Source organism: Rutidosis leptorrhynchoides, chromosome 4, assembly GCF_046630445.1.
Source record: "Rutidosis leptorrhynchoides isolate AG116_Rl617_1_P2 chromosome 4, CSIRO_AGI_Rlap_v1, whole genome shotgun sequence".
Lineage (NCBI taxonomy): Eukaryota > Viridiplantae > Streptophyta > Magnoliopsida > Asterales > Asteraceae > Rutidosis > Rutidosis leptorrhynchoides.
The window spans coordinates 494,188,722-494,212,660 of record NC_092336.1 but is presented as its reverse complement, the minus strand read 5'-3'; the positions used below and the strand labels follow the sequence as shown (position 1 = coordinate 494,212,660).

At 35.3% G+C, this 23,939-nt stretch overlaps 2 protein-coding genes across 3 annotated transcripts; one reads left to right on the top strand and one right to left on the bottom strand.

The window, feature by feature from the left end:
• Positions 1-16,758: 16,758 nt before the first annotated feature.
• Positions 16,759-20,954, bottom strand: LOC139844687 (serine/arginine-rich splicing factor RSZ21-like). 2 transcript variants are annotated; one of them, XR_011758064.1, is made up of 7 exons: positions 20,847-20,954; positions 20,617-20,724; positions 20,265-20,353; positions 19,738-19,996; positions 19,483-19,620; positions 19,155-19,354; positions 16,759-16,875 (listed from the first exon to the last, which is right to left on the bottom strand). XR_011758064.1 is itself a non-coding variant. In XM_071834909.1 (6 exons), the coding sequence occupies exons 2-6, from the start codon at positions 20,703-20,705 to the stop codon at positions 19,348-19,350; spliced, it is 582 nt and encodes a 193-aa protein (XP_071691010.1). In that variant the 5' UTR covers positions 20,706-20,724; positions 20,847-20,954; the 3' UTR covers positions 18,347-19,347. The 2 variants fall into 2 exon arrangements, 1 of the variants encoding a protein (XP_071691010.1); XM_071834909.1 differs by lacking the exon at positions 16,759-16,875 and having other exon boundaries at positions 18,347-19,354.
• A 495-nt stretch (positions 20,955-21,449) lies between these two features.
• LOC139842390 (uncharacterized) lies at positions 21,450-23,570 on the top strand. Its single transcript, XM_071832534.1, has 4 exons — positions 21,450-21,566; positions 22,092-22,826; positions 22,901-23,002; positions 23,355-23,570. The coding sequence occupies exons 1-4, from the start codon at positions 21,552-21,554 to the stop codon at positions 23,568-23,570; spliced, it is 1,068 nt and encodes a 355-aa protein (XP_071688635.1). The 5' UTR covers positions 21,450-21,551.
• Positions 23,571-23,939: the final 369 nt, after the last annotated feature.

Sequence of the window (23,939 nt, the reverse complement as noted above, 5' to 3'; positions counted from 1 at the left end):
ATCCCAATACCAGAATAGCTCCAACAGTTTTGTTTATCTTCATTTAGTACATTCCGTTATTCTATGTTAGCTTTAGTTTCCTTAGAAACGTACATTTCTTCTCTTGGTGGAGCGTTTGTTTCGGACACTTTAGTTTTGCTATTTGTTTCGGCTAGATTTAGATTTATTTGTAATCGTTTGATATTCGGATTCATTTTAATGTTATAAAGTTTTTTTTTCAATTAAATAAATAAATAAATAGAAATAGAGTTCAAGATATGGAAATTCTCTCTACTTTGTAACCTCATCTTGTAACCATATTTTTACATCAATACAAATTTGCTGGTCAATTCAATCTCTATTGTTCGATCCATGAATTAGGGAACAACAGCTTGGATTATTGAAAGTTTATTCAAAATCAAATAAACGTTAATTTTATTTTATTTTTCTTTTTAAAAACCTTTTAGATCGACAATCCGAGAATAAAAGAATCTATTACTTCAACTGTTGTTTTACTGAAAACGGAACACACGTGTTTTCTCAGGGAACGGATTAGACATTAGAGGACAACGAATGCAAGCAGATGTAGTTGATGAAGCCAAATGGTATATTTATTCTTGTCTTAGCTTTAATAACTATCCAATTATCCATATGTTGATTGTTAAATGTAATAGTTTTGTATGGAATGTGCTAGTCATTTGTGGGGAGATAGAAAAAACTAGTTTAAGAACCCTCGCTTCGCGTCGGGGGTTCGGTTTTCAATGTATTTTAGTGCGTTTAGTTTGTAAATTATTTCGTGGCTAACAATGATGTCATTGAAGCGTAACTCGAGTCGAACTAAAAGGTATAATCCGTGAAAGGTTTAAATGTTATTTTAAATTAACAATATATGTGCATCTCCGCGTTTCGCTATAGAATTGTCGACTTTTAAAAATTTAACGCAAAATCAACGTGTATGAAAAGTACCTCAAATATTTAGCGTTTTTTAAAAAGAGTCCATTTTGCGTATAGTTAGTGACATTCTGTTCCTAAAATTATTTCGAGTTTAACGATGGTGTCGGAAAAATTTAACTCGTTGCGAGCGAGAAGATATGACCCGTTGAATAATTGGGTGGAGTTTAGTTAAGATTTTTGATGAAAATGGTTATTTGACACTTTACCCCCCCTGTTTGGGGGGCCGGTTTTAATTTTTAAACAAAGTTTGGGGGTTTTTTGGAAAAGGAAAAAGAATGTGAAAACAAAAAAAAAATAAAAAAAAATGTGAAAGGACGAAATATATTATATAATATTATTATAGTTACAATAACGGGGAGACGAGTTGGGTCAGGTCGGGGTAAGGGGGTAGGGTTGGGGGGTGTTTTATATTTTCTCGAGGGGGTGGAGTTTTTCAGTAAAATTGGGGAGGGAGCCGATTCGTACGTTGAATAAAGTTTGGGGTCCATTAGTGTGAAATTGAAATAGTCCAAATAGTACTATTCATTTGGAGTATCTCAATTAGATACAGATATAGATATAGATATAGATATAGATATATTAGATATTAGATATTAGATATATACATTATAATAAAACAAATAATATGCACACCAGGTGTTTGACTATTTGTCTCTGCTTCGTATTTAGGTGTATGTCTGGCTTAGTTAGTATACAAAACTCCAAGTATTTGACAATGATTAAATAATTGAATCCCAAACATACATTGCCCATTAAACTTTTTAAAAAACTGCTTGCTATATCTTTGGTCGTGGTTCCCATGCCTCTTTTTAAGTCTAACTTAGCAGAAAAAGGCTAACATGATGTGTGGTCATCATGTTATTTCTAGGTACTTCTTTAGTGACAAATAGATAAAAGTAGACAAGGTTTCTTTTTTAATCACCTTTAAGTGAATTAATATGGTTTATGTAACTGTAATAACTAACAATTAACATACTGCTTTCTGCTTTCAGCTATGTATGCTGACAAATGGGTAGTATTTCTTATAATACAAGCAATATCTAGTTGAATACATTCAAACAAAGAAAGTTACGTGTCTTTTGAATGCAGATACGTGACTATCAAGCATTAAGCTGAAGTAATAAAAACAACAATGACGTGATGTTGATAAGCGCTGAGGATAATTAATGGATGAAATCCTGTGTTAACAACTCTAAATATATTAATTAGGTAACAATATGTTAAACATATGAGACTCCATGTAACAAAAGTTATTTACAATTATGTTAAGATGATGCGAAGTATAGAGAATACAATAATGTAATCAAGAAAATTTCTTTAGCTCTAAAGGGTATGGGACACATGACTCTTCCTGAATTGGAAGCGTTGAACATCTAATTAGCTTCTGCATGCATAATATTATACCTCGATATGAAACATTCAAATAATAGTAATATATGTATGATGGAAAATCGTGTGTACTTTTAACAGTTCAGATTAACGCAACGGATAATTAAAATAATAATCTTTTATTATTTTATAAATAAAATTCATAAAATTAAATAATCATATATTTAACAAACATTCACACGATTAAACCGTCCCATTGATCCAGTTACACCACTAATAATTGTCATGAATATAAAAGCACAAAGTGAGTATAACGATATACCTTTCTGAATTGACGTTCACGAGAAGGTTGAAACGAACACCTTGTTGGAGAGAAACCTATGACCAAAAGTATGATCATCTCTTTGGATAGTCCACTACACTTTCAAACAACGTCAATAGATGCTAGTCCATACCCAAGTAACTTATTAATATAATCAAATTATATTAATAAAACAATAACTAATAATACTCCTTATAATGTTTTGAAAACGTTTCAAAAGGGAATCGAATGCGACAAAGAAACGTCAATAGCAATTTTGTAGTTTTATCTTTGTGACCAACTTGTCAGAACTTTTAGATACCCTTGTATGCTGCTATGACCAATATTTGTTTGGGATTTTTTAATTTGCTTTTCATCTCTCTAGTTTTTATGGCCAAAGAGACCATATAAATAATACCTAGTAAAATACACACCGACTCAAGAGCAATTCGGTTAACAAAAATTGAGGTTTTGACTTTCTAGTGTTTATCTTATTTCACAAGATTTCACAAAAGAAATAACACATATAATATTATTCGTGAGATCCTTTCCATATGTGTTAAGACGTAACCCGCAAACAAAATTACAATTATTAATATTATATTAACTTATATTAATTAATCAATAATTAATTAATTAGTGTTGTTACTTGATATATATATATATATATATATATATATATATATATATATATATATATATATATATATATATATATATATATATATATATATATATATATATATTTGATTTGACGTCTAGGTGTATATATGTGTGACCCTAAAGGCTCAAATGAATTTAGCCATATAGTTATACGTTGTACCTTGCACATTAATCCTACAGACTCCCACTTGTGCATGGAACAACACCAAGTAACTATACAAACAATGGATACCGTCTAGCAACAGGCCATTGTCCCTAAATTCACGTGAGGGTAGTTCCTCAGAACTGATTATAGTAAATGTTAAATGTCATTCGTCCCTTTGTTTCAGATACTTTAGTTAAACTTGAGATATGGATCGTTAGTCATTCTCATTTGTTTAACAATTTTATTTCTCGATCTTCGAACTGAATTAGATCACCAAACTAATTCAGTATCATCTTAATTACATCTGGGTGCGGCCACACAAATATCTTATTCATTCATCGAGGAGCTCAAAAGTATCTAACTCCAAACATTTTGGAGGAACAAATCCTATGTTGCATACACGTGTCTCTCACGAGCTTTACATTGTACCCAATAATGGCCTTTATTACAGCCTTATTCAGGACAGCGTTTAACCATATCAAAGTACAATGTTTCACACATCAAAACCGGCGTGCATCTCAAGTCTAAGGACATAAAGACATAATCACTAAAATATTCACTACTGACAACGATCCATGTAGTGATATATCGGTTGGGTCATTCCAATATTCATCATCAATGAATACATATGAATTTTGGTCTCAACAAGTTAACTATTCATCATCAATGGATATAACCAAAACCTCACATTAATTTTAATTCATGTTATTCCCATAACATGACCGATTATGGAGATTTTGAATAATCAACAATTATTCATGGATTAAACATGCTAATATAGAACACAGTGATATAAATGAAAATGATCATACCAACAGTATAACAATTCATTAAGATAAAACTGCCTAATGTTCCAAAAATATCCAAATACCAAATTACAAATGAAAAAGATCAGTAGCATAACGAAGTCCAATATTATTAGCATGATCATCATGCTTGTTGTGCATTAAAGGCTTCGTGAACGTGTCAGCCACATTATCATTTGTATGAACCTTAAGAATACTAATATCATTCATCTCTAATGACTTCAATGAATGTAGTCAAGCTTTCAAAGAATGTGTCGGATACCTTTATGTAAATGTGATTCTTTCGCTTGTATAATAACACTCGAACTAGCATAGTACATTATTACAGGAGATGTATTGTTGGATACTACTCCGAGTTCACCAACAAAACTTCCTAATCCGAATAGCTTCCCGAGCAGCTTCTCAGGCAGCAATGTATTCTGCTTCTGTTGTAGATTGTTAAACCGTGATCGGCTTTAAACCCTTCCAATCAACTGTCTTGCCCATCATGACAAAGACACAACCCGACTGGAATCGAGAATCATCTCGATTAGTTTGAAAGCTTACATTTGTATAATAGTTAATACTCAACTCTTTTTCAAAACTACCGTAAACCAAGAACATATCTTTAGTTCTCCGCAAATACTTAAGAATGTTCTTAACAGGCATCCAGTGCTCTTCACCTGGATTCTGTTGATAACGACTCGTCAAACTCAAAGCTAACGAGACATCAGGTCTAGTACATAACATGGCATACATTATGGATCCTATAGCCGAAGCATACGGGATACCTTTCATTCGTCTTATCTCATCAGGTGTGATAGGACTTTGAGACTTGCTCAAGATTACACCCTTTTGCACGGGCAATGCTCCACGCTTAGAGTTTTGCATGCTAAATCTATGCAAGATTTTGTCAATGTATGTATTTTGACTCAAACCAATAAGCCTTTTAGATCTATTTCTATAGATCCCGATTCCAAGAATATAAGTAGCTTCTCTAAGATCCTTCATGGAAAAATATTTACCAAGCCAAGACTTGACATCTTGCAAAGTTAGAATGTCATTTCCAATAAGTAGTATGTCATCAACATACAAAATCAAGAAGACTACTTTGCTCCCACTAGCTCTAATGTAAACACAGGGCTCATCTCCATTTTGAGAAAAGCCAACCTCTTTGATTTTCTTATAAAACTTAAGATTCCAGCTCCTGGATGCTTGCTTCAATCCATAAATGGATTTTAGAAGCTTTCATACTTTATTAGGATGCTTAGGATTCACAAACCCTTCCAGCTGAACCATATATACGTCCTCGCTTAGGTCGCCATTTAGGAAAGCGGATTTGACATCCATTTGCCATATTTCATAATCATGAAAAGCGACTATGGCAATAAGTATCCTAATTGATTTAATGCTCGCGAATGGTGAAAAAGTTTTCTCATAATCAATTCCTTGAGTTTGAGTATAACCTTTTGCCACCAACCGAGCCTTAAAAGTGTTTACATTACCGTCCATGTCAGCCTTCTTCTTGAAGACCCATTTACATCTCACTGTCTTACAATGGGATGGAAGATCAATCAAGTCACATACATGATTATCTTTCATGGACTGCATCTCTGCATTCATAGTATCTCGTCATTTGGCAGATTCTCGGAATCTAATATTGCCTCACGATAGTTAGAGGGTTCATCATAATCCCCTAGATGAGGCTCATCTGAATTAATCAGAAGATAAAGCCCCTCTGGTCGATCATGAGTTCTACTAGATCTACGAATTGCAAGTGCAACACGTTCTGGCTCACCAACAGTGTGCTCGACTTCAACGTGTGGTTGGCTAGTGCCTTTAGAAGGTATGTTACTTTGTGTTTCTTGAATTTCTTCAAGGTTTACTTTACTCCCACTGACTTCTTGTAAGAGAAGAACTCTTTCCAAGAATTCAGCAAATCGAGCAGTAACACTTTGTTTTCTTCTTGATAGTATAAGTAGTAACCCATTATTTCCTTTGGGTATCCCACAAAGTGACATTTGATACTTCCAGGTTCTTGTTTGTTTGAAGTGCCACGTTTCACATACGCTTCACAACCCCAGACTTTCAAGTAAGACAACTTGGGATTCTTCCCATGCCATAGCTAAAATGGTGTCTTTTCTACCTTTTTGGTTAGAACCATATTGAGTATGCCTGCAGCAGACTCTAATGCATAACCCTAAAAAGACATTGTTAGAGTAGTCAGACTCATCATAGATCGAACCATATCAAGTAAAGTTCGATTCCTCCTCTCACATACACTATTGTGTTGTGGTGTTTAAGGTGGAGTAGATTGTGAGACAATCCCACAATTCATATGGTCCAAAAACTCTTGACTCATATACTCACTTCCTCCATCAGAGCGAAGTGATTTAATGGTCTTTCCAAGCTAATTATCTACTTCATTTTGGAAGACTTTTGAACGTTTCAAAAACTTCATGTTTATGTTTCAGCAAGTAAACATAACCACATGTTCTATAACCATCAGTTAATGTAATGAAGTAAGATTCACTATTCTAGACATTATTCTAAAAGGGCCACATACATCAGCATGTATAAGTCCTAAAAGATCTTTACCTCTTTCACCTAAATCAGAGAAATGAGCCTTTGTCATCTGTTCATATAAATATGACTCACATACATCAAATGACTCATAGCCAGTTGATTCCAAAAGTCCATCAGATTAGAGTTTTGAAATGCGTTGTTTGTTTATATGACCAAGACGACAATGTCATTGATAGGTCTTATTCAAGTATTGCTTGAATCGTTTGGCGGTACAAGTATACACAGAACTCTCATTCGAAATTACACCACCCATATCAATTTCAAAAATACCATCACGTGGAATAGTATTAAAATAAAAAATATTATCCTTAGAAATTGAAACACAAAAGTGCGTAAATGAATGTTCAAAATCAACATCTTTTAAATTATGTAGCTCATAATATTATGAGCGTAATGCCATTGTTTCAACAAAACAATGAGGTCACTTGAAAGAGTAAGCTTATAGGAATCAATATCTTCAGCAGAAGCTCAATCCCAATTGCCAACTCACAAATCCAGTGTGTCTTTTTATGTTTAATACTTCTTCTCATTCCCTTTATACTGTTACAGATGTGAAGGCCACAACCGGTAACAAAGGTCCAGGAATCACTAGAAGAAAATATATAACTGTATATGAATATACTTGATTGCTAGTCTCACCAACTTCGCCATTTTTCAGCTTAGATTGGCAGATGGGATAATTCCTTCTCAAATGGCCAACTTTTCCACAATGGAAACATTTGGTGTCTTTTGATGGGTTTTCCTTCTTGAAAAGTGGAATATTCTTCCTAGCAAATGATTTGTCATTTTCCTTCCACAAAGTATTTGGCTTATTCTTTGTCACCCTACCACCCTTCTTCCTCTGCTCATCGAACAAAATCCGATAAGCACTTTGCTAAATAGCAACAATTTTCTCAGTAAGAGGATTGAGTAAGGCTTCTTTAATTTTGTTCAACTTCCCTTCATATTTGAGAACAATTCTCTATTTGCGGTGCTAATCTAGGAAGTTAAAACAATTGAGTTTATCCTTCTCCAACAAAGAAGGAAGTGTGTTTCGATTTACGTTTTGATTGTTTGACATCTACAACATATATAAGATTCAATTTAGTACTTTCGATATTGAGCTTTAATAAATTAACTACCCAAGTTTTTATACATTTTAAAAACAATTAATTTACAAAAGCCTAAGATCCACATAGAGGTTCCATAGCCACATCTGTTGATCAGCTAGCAGTTATGGAGTCTATTGGTAGGTAGCGGGTACCAATTGCATTACAAGTGAAACTCTTAGATCTTTATGGGACCTAGAGATATATGTAGTCCAACAAACCACTATTATCTATCGACATGTTTGTCCCATCCTTGCCTCGAACTCAGGTCTCACCGTGAATACGATTAAGTCGTCCAATTTGGAAACAGTGGAAATTTACGCTAGTCTCACTAGATCGAAAAATCCACCTCGTGGCTATAATTCAGCCTAGTCTCACTAGATCAGAAAAATAACGAGGAGTGTTTGCAAGCTCATTGGATGGCATGACTTAAATTTGACGGGTATTTGAAAAACGTTTGTGTTAACGAATAATGCATGCACACAAGATTCGTTACACCATTTGTTAAAAAAAACATTTTAACAATTATATATGATCGTGTTTTATGCGTGTTGTTTGTTATCTACTTTTAAGTATAAACATAACAAATACACAAACGTGTATCATTTTAAAACAGTTTTAAAAGATGTCGCCCATATATATTATTTGAGTTTCAAAATCTTTTAACTTTAAACTCGTTAGAGTTTAACCTTTTAAAATCATCAATTTTAATCTTTGAAACTCGTCTCTAGTTTTATTTAATGTTTTCATCAAAACATGTATAATTTGAGTCTCAATATTATTTAACTTTAAACTCGTTAGAGTTTAACTTTCTAAAATCATCAATTTTAATATTTGAAACTCGTTACCGGTTTTATTTAATGTTCCATCATAAACATTTTAGCATATATTATAATCGGCAATTAAATATAAATGCGGTAAAATAAAACACAACCATGCATCACACATATACATAGCCTAGCCCAAAAATCCTATGCTTGATCCCATGAGCCGTCATGAGATCAAGAGGTCAAACTAAGGACAATCTCATAGCTCCCACTTGATTCAAGAACCAAGTAAAAACTTGTCAAAAGTCATCGTTGTTAACTTGACCTGTTCGCCATCTTCTGAGTCAAACTCCACGTTGCATCTTTATCTTCAATCTTCATCATATTACATTTATTTAAAATTGAAAATACAACTAGTCTAGTACATTTACAAATTGAAATAAACCTAAATACAATACTATGAAAATGAAAATAAATAAAATACAACTTTGGCTTCTATGGCCTCCAATTAAATCCAAAAACAACATGGCATAAAATTGCCGTAACCAACAATCACAACAATCATACATTGGTCGGGGCATTATGGGCTATGTATGCAATCACAATTTAATAACAACATTATTAAACCTATATATGACTTGTCCATGGTTACAATGCATGTGTATAACCATGGAACAAAATAAATATTAAATAACCAACAATTACCCAAGCCATAACTTTCTAAATTTAAAATTTAAATAGTAAATTTCTTTAGATTTTATTTGTGCGTTATGAGGTAATCAACAAAGTTAACTTTCAAAACCATAAAGGTTTTGACTTTTACCAATTCACCACAAAGCTAGATCTAAGAAAATCACGCGACAATTAAGACGGTGTAAAAGCGGCTCTGATACCACTGATGGAAAATCGTGTGTACTTTTAACAGTTCAGATTAATGCAACGGATAATTAAAATAATAATCTTTTATTATTTTATAAATAAAATTCATAAAATTAAATAATCATATATTTAACAAACATTCACACGATTAAACCGTCCCATTGATCCAGTTACACCACTAATAATTGTCATGAATATAAAAGCACAAAGTGAGTATAACGATATACCTTTCTGAATTGACGTTCACGAGAAGGTTGAAACGAACACCTTGTTGGAGAGAAACCTATGACCAAAAGTATGATCATCTCTTTGGATAGTCCACTACACTTTCAAACAACGTCAATAGATGCTAGTCCATACCCAAGTAACTTATTAATATAATCAAATTATATTAATAAAACAATAACTAATAATACTCCTTATAATGTTTTGAAAACGTTTCAAAAGGGAATCGAATGCGACAAAGAAACGTCAATAGCAATTTTTTAGTTTTATCTTTGTGACCAACTTGTCAGAACTTTTAGATACCCTTGTATGCAGCTATGACCAATATTTGTTTGGGATTTTTTAATTTGCTTTTCATCTCTCTAGTTTTTATGGCCAAAGAGACCATATAAATAATACCTAGTAAAATACACACCGACTCAAGAGCAATTCGGTTAACAAAAATTGAGGTTTTGACTTTCTAGTGTTTATCTTATTTCACAAGATTTCACAAAAGAAATAACACATATAATATTATTCGTGAGATCCTTTCCACATGTGTTAAGACGTAACCCGCAAACAAAATTACAATTATTAATATTATATTAACTTATATTAATTAATCAATAATTAATTAATTAGTGTTGTTACTTGAGTAATATATATACATCATATATATATATATATATATATATATATATATATATATATATATATATATATATATTTGATTTGACGTCTAGGTGTATATATGTGTGACCCCAAAGGCTCAAATGAATTTAGCCATATAGTTATACGTTGTACCTTGCACATTAATCCTACAATGTATATATGTATATGTATTTTCCAAAAGTCAGAACAGTTGACTACATTTGCGCATGCTCTCTTGTATCTCGTCTACTCCCGCCCTAATGATGTTAGAACTTGAACAAGTCATCTTCCAGCTAGCTCCTTGCTGGCTGGCTAACTTATCTATTGGTAATCAGCTAATGCAATGCAAATAACTGGTATAACGGGAAGAGGGGTCTTAAGAGAATAATCGGATGTTTCTATTAATCTATTTGGTTTTACGTTTATGTAATTTGTTACTCCATACGCTTCCACGCTAGGGGTCCTAAAGTGATATCTTTGCATATTGTTTTGAATAGTTGCACCACACAGACAGTTAAATTTGTGGTGTATACATGCAGACCTATATATGTGTATGTGGTACCAAAGGCAATAAGGCATCACAAATATGCATACATGTTTAGTACATATGTATTTTATCTATAATCACATATGTGTGTAGACGAGTGTATACCAAGAAAAACATCAGTAAATAAACCTATCAGTCAGCGCACAGCGTAATTGCTCTTATGTTTGTGGGAAAAAAAAACCCTTCAGGACAGAATTTATGAACATTAAATATTGGTTCAGATGTAGTGAAGTCAAGATATATAATGACATAATACTAAGTGGAATTTTATACTTCTGGATTGTAAGAGGCAATTGACCCTTCCTGCTTAGGGGCATCAAAACATCATCTATCGTTTTGACATGCTAATGTCTTTTGACATTGCTCATAAAAAAAAAAAAAAAGGTCAAGAATGTTTTTTTAAAGGCTGAAAGTCAGATTCGTTGACGCTTTGTGTGCATGCACATATGTGTCATTCTCATTATTGCCTCATTGATATGAGAACTTGCACAAGTCACCTACCAGCTACAGCCAGCTCATCGCCAATTAACAATTTTGTCCAACATCAGTACTTGACTAGTGTAATGCAACTAACTGACCCATCAAAAGGCACCTGCAATATGGTGTTAGCAAGTTATTGCCCAAGCCTTTTACTGAAAAATGATGTTGACATACGTTATATATGTGTGTTTTATTGCCTTATATACTTTTCTTATTCTCCTGGGTAAATGTTTTTGCTCTAACTAATGATTGTAGCACTTCTATAATAGGTGAGATAACAAACAAAAATGTGTATGAATAGTGGCATTTAGCTTGACATATGCCATGTAGAAATAGGATAACTTTATGATAATGCAGATACTTATCCCCACCCAGACTGGGTGTCAATTAACTAAGGGAGTGATTTGTAAGGATATTAGGACCCAAAACAACGCAAGTGATTCAACAAGATCACTCACCGATAGTAATTCTACAAGATTACTAACCCACTTAATGAACGAAAGATTATAAATGCAAGAAATGTAAATCGACACAAGAGATAACGTGGTTATATGCAATAGTTGTGATTGCTTTAGTCCACGGACCAACTAGAGAATGTATTTACTGAATATTTGTGGTGTGTTTACAATGAGTTACAAGAGGGTCTATTTATAGAATGATTTAAAGAGTAAGTTAAAAACAATTCCTTGAAGCTTCATGTGAGTTTCCTGACAGCTTCATGGAAGCTACATGTGAGTTTCCTGACAGCTTCGTGGAAGCTACATGTGAATTTCCACAACTTCGTGGAAGCTACATGTGAGTTTCCTAACAACTTCGTGGAAGCTTCGTGTGAGTTTCCTGGAATCTTCCCTCTAATTGTTTAAAGTTCTCCATATCTCCAACAATCTCCCACTTGGAGACTTTGAACAAACCCAACCTTCGTCAACCCAAAATATCAACGATCTAACCAAGAACGTTAAACCACCATTATACCGCCAAACTCCATTTGGGACACGCACACTCAACACATACTTCGGATGAGCAGACTTTCGATACAAGGTCTTCAACACTACTTGTTAGAATTGAAACATTAACTCTCTAATTCTCTAGTTGGGGTCTTCTCTCATCAATTCATTAGAAGACCAATTGAGGTAATGCAAAACCTCAATTTCTCTGTCGTAACAACCTTAGTAAACATATCAGCAGGATTCTTCGTACCAAGGATTTTCTCCAATAATAAAGTACCATCATTTATATGTTGTCGAATAAAATGATACCTTATCTTGATGTGTTTCGTACGACCATGAAACACCGGATTCTTCCCAAGATGTATTGCACTTTGATTATCACAATACAAGACGCAATAGTCTTGTCTTTTACCCAACTCACCTAAGAAGTTCTTCAACCAAACAAGCTCTTTAGAAGCTTCTGCAATAACCATATATTCGGCTTCGGTGGTTGATAAAGCAACACTCTTTTGTAGTCGAGACATCCAACTAACCGCCGTCTTCCCTATTGTGAAAACATAACCCGTAGTGCTTTTCCCCGAATCGTCACATCCACCCAAATTAGCATCCGCATAACCTCTAAGTATGACATTGCTTTTAGAGAAGCACAATCCCATATTAGAAGTACCTTTCAAATAACGAAGTAACCATTTAACCGCTTCTCAATGCTCTTTCCCCGGATTAGACATATAACGACTTACAACTCCCACTGTGTGAGCAATATCGGGTCTTGTACAAACCATGGCATACATAACACTACCCACGGCCGATGCATATGGAACCTTTTCCATCTCCATTTTGTCTTCTTCCGTTTTAGGTGATTGACTTTTCGATAGCTTTATCGTGCTACCCAAAGGCATAGAACGAGCCTTTGAATTTTCCATGTTAAACCTCTCTACAACTTTCTCAATATATTTGGATTGAGACAAGTATAAAGTACCCTTCACACGATCACGCACAATACTCATGCCAAGTATTTGCCTAGCACCACCAAGATCTTTCATCTCGAACTCATGGGAAAGTAATCCTTTCAACTTGTTGATTTTGGACATGTTGGAACCTGCAAGTAACATATCATCAACATATAACAATAAGATTATGTAAGAAGACTTAAATTTCTTCAAGTAGCAACAGTGATCCGCTTCACATCTTAAGAAACCAATCTTCTTCATAAACTCGTCAAACTTCAAGTACCATTGCCGAGGTGCTTGCTTCAATCCATACAAACTTTTCTTTAGCTTACAAACCCACTTCTCTTTACCCTTTACCTCAAAGCCCTCGGGTTGCCTCATATAGATCTCTTCATCAAGGTTACCATGTAAGAATGCGGTCTTCACATCTAGTTGCTCTAGATGTAAGTCCTCAGATGCAACCATAGAAAGTACCAAACGAATAGTAGTCATCTTCACCACCGGTGAAAATATCTCTTGGTAGTCAACTCCTTTCTTTTGTTGAAAGCCTTTAACCACCAAACGAGCCTTGTACCTTTTCTTGCCATCCAACTCATTCTTGATTCGATACACCCATTTACTTTGCAACGCCCTTTTATCATGAGGTAACTTCACTAGTGACCAAGTTTTATTCTTCTCAAGTGACCCCATCTCTTCTTTCATGGCAAGCTCCCATTGTATGGATTCTTTTGTCTTCCTTGCCTCAAAGTAACTTTCGGGTTCACCATTCTCGGTATAGAGCAAGTAGTTTGCTGATGGAGAATACCTAGGATTAGGTTTGGCACTCTAGTCGAGCGTCTTAGTGTAAGAGTAACCGAATTGGTTGGACTGGTTTCATTTGTATCCTCCTCATCACTAGAACTCGCACTATGTTCGAAATCATCACCGCTTTCCGAACCATTTCCATCATTAGCATTTTCTGACGCCTCACCGTTAATTGGCAATTCATTGTTACCCGTACTCCCACTAGAACCTTTCGAGTGGAGTCGTCAATGAAGGTGACATAATAGCGAGAACCTCCATGTGATTCTACATTGGTTGGACCAAACACATCCGTATGAACAAGCTCCAATTTCTCCAACTTAGGAGCATTTCCCGATTTCCCAAAAGTCACCTTCTTTTGCTTCTCATATACACATGGTTCGCAAAATTCAAGTTCTGCCTTTTTCAAATCTGGAATTCTCCCACTCGAAACAAGCATCTTCATACCCTTCTCACTCATATGCTCGAGTCTTCGGTGCTATAGAGTTGATTCGGACTCAACATTAACCGTAGCAACCACCGTGTCTTCATCAAACACTTCAACCATATAAAGAGTTCCCCTTTTATGTCCACGAGCCACGACACAACTACCCTTAACCACCTTCCATTGGCGGTTTTCAAAAGTAACCGCGTTACCTTCATCATCTAATTGACCAACCGAAATAAGTTTCCTTTTTAATTTAGGAATGTACCTTACGTTTTTCAAGGTCCAATTAGAGCCAAGAGTAGTCTTCAATACAACATCTCCAATGCCCTCTATATTGAGTTGTTTGTCGTCCGCCAATCTCACCTTGCCTTGATATGAACGAAAATTCTTCATCATGCTTTTGACATGAGTAGCATGAAACGAAGCTCCCGAATCCAAAATCCAAGACTCCATAGAATTTTCAACACTACATAAAAGTGCATCATCACTTTCTTCCTCGGTCAAGTTCACACCTTTCGCCGGACCATTTTTACAATTCCTTTGAAAGTGTCCTTTTTGATTGCAACCCCAACAAACAGCTTCACTTCTATCTTTCGATGGATACCTCTTCTTAGACTTCTTTCTACCCTTCTTCTCACCGCGATCAAATTTCCTACCACGGTTGTCGGTACTTAACAAAGAACCGGATGTCGATTCCCCCGAGTTTCTCCTACGAGTATCTTCACCAAGAATCAAATCCCTTATTCCTTCAAACGCTAGCTTAGTAGTTCCCGTAGAGCTACTAACTGCGGTAACCGTACCCGACCAACTTTTCGGTAATGATGAAAGCAAGATTAGTGCCTTTAACTCATCATCAAACACAATATATACCGATGCTAACCTCGATATGATGTTGTTGAACTCGTTGATATGATCCGTTGCACTCGTACCTTCCTTCATCTTCGTATTGAACAATTGTCGCATGAGAAAAACCTTATTAGAAGCGGTAGGTTTCTCATACATGTTAGAGAGTGCTTTCAAGCAAGCAAACGTCGTCTTCTCATTCACAATGTTGTATGCAACGTTCTTAGCAAGTGAAAGACGAATCGCACCCAAAGCTTGACGATCCAAAAGCGTCCAATCGGCATCGCTCATGCTTTCGGGCTTGGTCTCTAACAGAGGTTGATGTAGCTTCTTTTGATACAAGTAATCTTCAATTTGCATCTTCCAAAAGCCAAAGTCTCTCCCATCGAATCGGTCGATTCTAAACTTTCCGTCTTCCGCCATCGTACCCTTAACAAAACCTTGTGCTCTGATACCAGTTGTAAGGATATTAGGACCCAAAACAACGCAAGTGATTCAATAAGATCACTCACCGATAGTAATTCTACAAGATTACTAACCCACTTAATGAACGAAAGATTATAAATGCAAGAAATGTAAATCGACACAAGAGATAACGTGGTTATATGCAATCGTTGTGATTGCTTTAGTCCACGGACCAACTAGAGAATGTATTTACTGAATATTTGTGGTGTGTTTACAATGAGTTACAAGATGGTCTATTTATAGAATGATTTAAAGAGTAAGCTAAAAACAATTCTTTGAAGCTTCATGTGAGTTTCCTGACAGCTTCATGGAAGCTACATGTGAGTTTCCTGACAGCTTCGTGGAAGCTACATGTGAATTTCCTCACAACTTCGTGGAAGCTACATGTGAGTTTCCTAACAACTTCGTGGAAGCTTCGTGCGAGTTTCCTGGAATCTCCCCTCTAATTGTTTAAAGTTCTCCATATCTCCAACATGATTGCTCTGATAATATCCTCCTTTTATACTCGATATAAATAAATACATTTATGTGATACACATAATATAATAAACTGTTGTAGAGTGTTTAAGGATTTCTTTTTGCTAATCAAATGTATGTTTGCACACTGCATACTGAAAACTTTTCGAATTGGCTACTTGCTGTTAGGCCTTAGCGACCTAGTTATCCATGAAAGGCTTCAGTTGACCAGTAAAATTGCTGATTTGAAGACAAATTAATCAGATTCTTTAGAGCATTTATAATAAAGATAGCCAGTACAAATACGATAAGGTATACAGATATTAGAAAACTGCCACCAATTGACAGTGTGGGTGCAGGGAGATTGCATGATCTGCGAAAAGCAAACGATGGTACACTAGAAGGCGTACTTATGATTGCGAAAAGCAGCAGGAATCAGAATAAAGGATGTTATATCATTGGAGTAGAATATGAAGGAAAAAGTTTGCATCCCGGATGCTATGGCTGCCTTTCCGGCAAACGTTAAGCCCACTTGTGTAACCTGAACGACCACCATCGCTACAAAGGGTAGTGCACCCTTCATCTTGCTAGTAGACTCGCTTTGGCTTGCAGTTGCAGGTCCAAATTACTAAAAGAAGAATAAAAGAATGTTTGTATTTTAGTTGATGATGATTAGTGGCCATAATATTCAGTTGTAACCAATAAGATATTCTACTAAGATCCAATCTAATTAATTTTATAAAAAGCAAGACCAACTAGGATGTTATTATAATGTGCTACTCCATTTTATTCCACGTGATGTTTGGTGCCATACAAATAATCTATTTTTATTAGCAGGAACAAGAAGTGAATGAGTGATGCTAACTACCACTTAACTTATTAAAAAATCATGCTTTTATGCATATACTATATAATGGGCGTGGATTCTAAACTAAAGTTTCCTGTTTTTTTGCGTACATATATTCAAATAATTAGATGAGAGATGCTATCCTTTCAAAAGACAAATCATGAATAGGTTAGTGTTGAATGAAATGAGTAATATGAAAATGGCATTTAAAAGTGATCACAAAAGGGTTGCGGTAAGAAGGATATGGGATGCTACACAATTTTTTTTCTAATACATCATTAAAACTATTTTACTCTTCATAAAAGTAGTTAGCTTGATAATAATAGTTTTTACAGAATAAAACGGTCTAAGAATTTTGTGCATGTGAGAAAAAAGAGAGTGGTGAGTAGTCCGGATCACCTCTTTAAACAAACAGAGATTGAAAACAAAGGTATCAATTTTTAACCATCAAGTACGATCTAGTTCGATGAACTTCTTAATAACCAGACCAATTAGGATGGTTTATTCAAAATGATGTAAGAAATTATGAGTTACTTATATAAGCAGGACCGAGGACCATTCGCTGGCGACTTTGGAAATCACTTTAATTGATTGAACCAACATTTTTTATACATAATAGTGTCTCATCAAAGTTACCTGCTTCTGCAAACATATATCCAGATTTTAACTTCAAATTTCATCAACAAAAACAACAACAAACGAGAAGTATGGGAGTCATTCATCACCTTAACATATAACCATAGAGTAGACGTAGTCGTTTATCCACCCATGAGTAGTGAAATCGTTTCTTTCACCCACAAATAGAAAGAATGTATCTCACGATACTCAAGGACAGAGAGATTAATCATAGAAGGACCACTGGCATTAACTATAATTCATCACGTGATTATATTCCCACGGTCATTTGTTTCATAATTTGTATGCACTTAGTATACGCTAGTACAGGAACTTGTTAGTTTTATCCGCAATATGGAATTCAATTGTTCGTAATTGTCATCTTTGTGTTATCAAATATCAATCACCCGTATTAAATATCTTTATCTTAGCTATAACATGTTTGAGTGTCAATACTTGAATAAACTAATGAAAAACAAGAACAAGGGGAAGAAACAACGATAGCAATGAAGCATAATAGTCGGATTGCTTAGCTGCACAGATGAACTTGATTATGATAATAATGTTGCCATTGCAAGGACAATATTACTATTACTGTTACTATTAATATTACTATTAAACTAATAATATAACCATTTACCCTTAACATCCAAAAGAAACAAATAAAAAAGGATACTAGTGTTTTGGAACGAATTTCAGTTGCAAGTCGAAACTAAAATACCTAAAGGAGCATAGAAATGACTGCAATCATTTCATATGGCACCATATACCAAGACAATGAATTCAAAACGATCATCGTTTCAAAGTACTATTCGGATCAACAAAATGTTGCAAACAATGTCAAAAGAGTTGTAAATCACCAACTAAAAATAATGATTTGATCCTTGACGTGTATCCTGACTATACTTGTAGTCATAGCAGATTTGACTAGGGTACTTGTAGTCATAGCAGATTTGACTAGGGTGTACTTGTGGTCAACATTAGCTTTTCACTACAACACTTACCTTTTTGAAGGGCAAATACAGAAGAGCAGATAAACACAAAAGAGGCTAACAAGTTCAGCAACCACGTAAGGGCGGACTTAAGTATGGGAAACCTTGCAAGCTTTCTTGCAGAAGAACGTAGTGTCAATTTAAGGTTCAGTTTGGAAGAAACGTTCATTGTCATTAAAAACCACGTGAAGCAACCACATAGACGATGATGCAGTGCAGAAAACATGTGATGCTAAACCATGTGAAGTGTAACAAGCAGAAAGTTGATGCTAAACCATGTAGAGTGTAAGAAGCAGAAAGTTGAGGGCGAAGACCGAATCTCAGTCGAAAATCAAACCTCATAACACAAGCCAAAATACAAAACAAACATTTAGTAATCAAATAATCCAAATATCACATATGTCAGAAAATGCAAGTAACAATCACATAATAATTTCAAGTACGAAAAGAGACCTCTAAGTTGCAGCGAGTTGAACAGAACAAGCCGACACAAAAGATGCTCCACATCCATTTCAAAGTCCAAACACAGTAAACAGTCAACATATTGATAGCATCAACTAAAATAAAACCTACTCCAAAATCTGATCACAAGTGCATTCGCCAATTATCGCTCCAGAACTTTTGGATGTTATCCTACTCCAGCCGCTTACACCCTGTAATCAATAATCATATCAACTTAATATTGCAACATTAGAATTAGATAAGTTGTGACTATCACATGCTAACATGTAACAAGTGGTTGTAATACTCAACATATCAAAACAAAGAAATATATGCATACCCGTTTCCATATGGTGAATCACGCCGTGCCCGGCGATATGGAGGAGGCGATCTGCTGTAGCTGCGCCCACGACGGGGTGATATGCTACGCCTAGGTGGCGACCTTCTTCCAAGTGGACTGTAGCGTGGACTGTAACTCCTGTAAAATTGTCAATCTATCAATAGCAGATATTCAACCAAAACATCTACTATACATAATACATATTCTGACTACAATGTGTAAATAAAACAGGGTATAAAGAAACACTCGATTTACCTTCTCCCGTAACTTGGGCTCCTACGACGTCTAGGACTGGGGCTTCGACGACGTCCACCCCCACCACCTCTAGGGCCAACCCGCGAGCGACATTCACGCGCAAAGTGACCAGGCTCGCCACATTCATAGCACTTCAGACTATCACCGCCGCCACGACCACCGCGGCCGCCGCCACGACCACCGCGGCCGCCGCCACGGCCACCTCCACCTCCTCCTTCTTTAGAGTTGTGGGAGAGCTCCACACGCCAACCATTCTTCCCTGTTGGATTAAATAACAGAAACACATATGATGATAGCTTACAAAGTTATTATTTTATTTAGCAACAATGAATGGAAAGAACATTAATAACAAACCCAAACATACCATCCCTTACATGAACATTACAACCTATCTATATAAAAGAACCATTCGAAGGTGGAAACAGATCAAACAATTAAAAGATACATATGAACTTATTACAAAAACAAAGACCAGCAGCTTCAATGATGATACTAAAACAAGTGCACGCATTTATGCTTCAACATACCGTCCAGATCCCGAATAGCATCTAGAGCATCCCTGCGATCATCAAACTCAACAAACGCATAACCAGGTGGTCTCCTAGCAACCCAAACACTGTACGAATTCCAAACAAAATAGAAGATGAACATCATCATTTTAAAGTAAAAAAAAAACAATTTAAACCACGTGTAAATTAGTTGTCACAATAACTTATTTATAAATAAAAGAACCTCAGAAACGAGCTAATAAAGCTGCCATTATCATAAAATATATGACAACAACTTCAATACCTTCTTATACATATAACTCAATCAAACAGTCTAACAACTAATAGTGGCATAGCGCCTAAAAACAAAATTGGAGTGAAGAATACCGACTTTTTTAGAACGCCATAAACGCGAAATTCATCTTCAAGCTCGCGCTCAGAAACTCTCGGATCCAAATTTCCAACGTACACACGAGACATTGTTAGCGTCCTTGTATACCTAAAATGAAAATATCAACAACAAAAAAAAAAAAAAAAAAAAAAAAAAAAAACAACTACGATTAAGCAAAAAATTGAGAAAACACAGATCAAGCATCAGATAAGGAATCACTTATAGCTTACCTCCTTTAAGATTATAAGCGATTTGTGAAATAAGCGATGAAATGGTCTGGCGATCAAACCCTAATCAGCGACCGAAATAACACGAAATTCAAAAGGGGGGAAATAAAAGTAAAGGGACAAAAGCATCGTATACAGGCAAATAAATGCATTTTATGGTGGGCTTATCGAATTGGGCCTTACTTTGATGACCAATTAGGCATGATTTTTAGGGCCTTAATCTAATCTAATTTTAAAGGGGAAATTCCCCAAAATACACTTTTTTTAAAAAGTTTTATTCCAAAATACACTTTTAAAAAAAAAATTGTCTATTTACACCATTAAGTCGACCACCAGTTGGGTCGACTACCTATATACCCGGTCGACCACACCAAATTTAAATGTTGTCGACCACCGTTTATAACTGGCAAGGTCGATTTCTGTTGGCTATCGGTCGACCACTATATTCGACCCCAAAAAACACGGGCGACCTTAATGATGGTCGAGTATACAAAAAGACACTGAAATAGCGAGTTGGGATAACAAAATTCAAATTTCAACTCTAACAAAAATTCGCTCCACAAGCCCCAGTTACGAACCCTGATTCATAAACCCTCATTCATTGCAGATTCAATCAAGAGATCACTTCAATAGTTTGTAGATAAACCCTAATTCCATCGTCAGTGTATCTATTTCGTCCCTAGATTCAATCAAGAGTTCCCTTCAAAGATGACAGATATTGAGGTAAAACCTATTTCGTTGTTGTATGTATATGTTAGTTTATCCGTATGTGTATATATGTGTATATATATATATCTATGTATGGGTCCCTGTATTTATATCTATGTGTGTATGGATGTATTTGTATGTGTGTACATGTCAGTATATGATAGGTATATGTAATTGTATATGTATATGTAAATGTAAATGTATATGTATATGTATATGTATATGTATATGTATATGTATATGTAACTATAGATATACAATTCTCCCATTGTTTTTGCTAAAGTGTATATATCTGTATATGGTTATGGGGATGCCTTAGGTCAGAAGATCACTTGCATACTCGACCATTCAAAGGGTCGACTGCCAAAAACATACACTATAGTCGACCCCATTTTGGGTCACCTATAGTTGAATAAAACTATAGTCGACAAAAAAAAAAGGTCGACTATAGTGTATTTGCTTTTCAATTGTATGTACATGTATGTATGTGTATGTATATTAACATTTATGTATAATGACATTATCATTGTCTGATTACAGGTTTGGTTCGAGGCCAAGGTCACCATTCGAAGCAAGATGTCTCTTATAAGGGAGATTAAGAACAAACTCACTCCGGCTCAGACAAAGATTTTCATAGAGACGTGTTTCGGTCATTGGTTAGATATAAAGTGTGATGACAATGATCCGGGATACATACATTGCTTATTAATGAATCAGACTGACCGTCCGAAAAAGTTTGTAATCAACGGACGCGAAATATGTGAGAAGCCAGAAGAGCTATGGTTTCGAGTTACCCGAGACCATGTCATTAGGTGTGGTAGACGTGAGTTTTGCTTGGTTACTGGGATGCGGTTTGGTCCAGTTACATCTTTTATAGATTGGATAGGTCAAGAGAGGTCGGATTTTGACCACTCGGTTTCATCTCGTGTTTTTATTAAACGACATAGTGGTCAACGTCATATTTCGGAGTTTCACGACGCCTTTTTTAAAGATGAGTTGAAAGGAACTGACAAGGATAAGGTCATAGTCGCCATTGCGTTGATAATTAACTTATGCTTCCTTGGGAAGCAGTTGCGGGATAGCGTAAACGATGACATGCTTCTTTTATTAGAGGACTTTGAGTTGATGAACAAGTATCCGTGGGGTTCTTTCTTATGGACCAAACTTTACAATAGTTTGCATCACGTGTTAGTACCTTATAAAGAGAGGGTAGCAGATAAAACCCGGAAGGGGGTAATGACATACCATTTGAGCGGCTTCACTTGGGCGTTTAAGGTAGTAATCCGTACTTATAAATTTTAAGCAATTAACATGTTTCATATTTAACCAAATTTGGTTTTTGTTTGTAGATGTGGATATGGGAGGCATACAAACACCGAATAGAAACATATGCTTTCAAGCCGGAAAGTGAAGGCATACCTCGTGGAATCCACTGGAAACGGAAGAAGAAAGTCATGGGCTGAAATGAGTACGTTGAGTTGATGCAACTCCCGGTGAGTATAATTATACCAAAATATTTGTGTATGTGTTATGTTTATATGTATGTGTATATCTATAGGTATATGTAACTGTATTTGTATGTGTATATGTAACTGTATATGTATATGTATATGTATATGTATTTGTATATGTAACTGTATATGTATCTGTATATGTATATTTAACTGTAACTGTATATGTATATGTATATGTATATGTATATGTATATGTATATGTATATGTATATGTATATGTATATGTATATGTATATGTATATGTATATGTATATGTATATGTATATGTATATGTATATGTGTATGACAGGATGATATCCCGGACGAAGAACGACCTCTCAATCATTTGAGGCCCACCAAGACAGAGGTTAAGTGTGAGTGGTGGGTTGCTAGTGTAAACTATTTCAAGGACCCCGATGCTAAAGTACCGGTGAAGAAAGTTGATGATCCGAAGAAATTTGATGATGAGACGAAGAAGGAGTTGACGGATATGATTAAGAATTTGACAAAGAGATTAGATGACTAGGAAAACAAACACGCCAAGGAGATTAAGGAGATGAGTGATCGGGTTGAGGCTGGCATCCGTGTTACACGTGAGACACTAAAGATAGTGCAGAGTTTATATGTTTCTAGAGACTACCACAAGACAATGATTTTAAAACTCCATTCTATGATACAAAACCTACAACAACATATCCGTCAACAAGAGCAGGTAATTTCTTATTATATAATTCATTTATGCAAGTTGGTAAGTTATATAAACTGTCCAGTATGCAGATGAGTAGTCGACCCTTCATTTGATCGACTATCACCATGTTTACATTGTAGTCGACCATTATCTAGGTCGACTATATTAAATTTATACTATAGTCAACCCTTGTCAAGGTCGACTACA

Bases quoted from the DNA above. Each gene is read 5' to 3' on its own strand.
- LOC139844687 (XM_071834909.1), bottom strand. From the start codon at position 20,705: ATGTCTCGTGTGTACGTTGGAAATTTGGATCCGAGAGTTTCTGAGCGC. The intron at 20,354-20,616 runs GTCGGTATTCTT...GAATTCGTACAG, and splicing joins GTTTATGGCGTTCTAAAAAA to TGTTTGGGTTGCTAGGAGAC. The intron at 19,997-20,264 runs GTATGTTGAAGC...TTAATCCAACAG, and splicing joins TGCTATTCGGGATCTGGACG to GGAAGAATGGTTGGCGTGTG.
- LOC139842390 (XM_071832534.1), top strand. The intron at 22,827-22,900 runs GTAGTAATCCGT...TTTTGTTTGTAG, and splicing joins GCTTCACTTGGGCGTTTAAG to ATGTGGATATGGGAGGCATA. The intron at 23,003-23,354 runs GTCATGGGCTGA...TGTGTATGACAG, and splicing joins ACTGGAAACGGAAGAAGAAA to GATGATATCCCGGACGAAGA.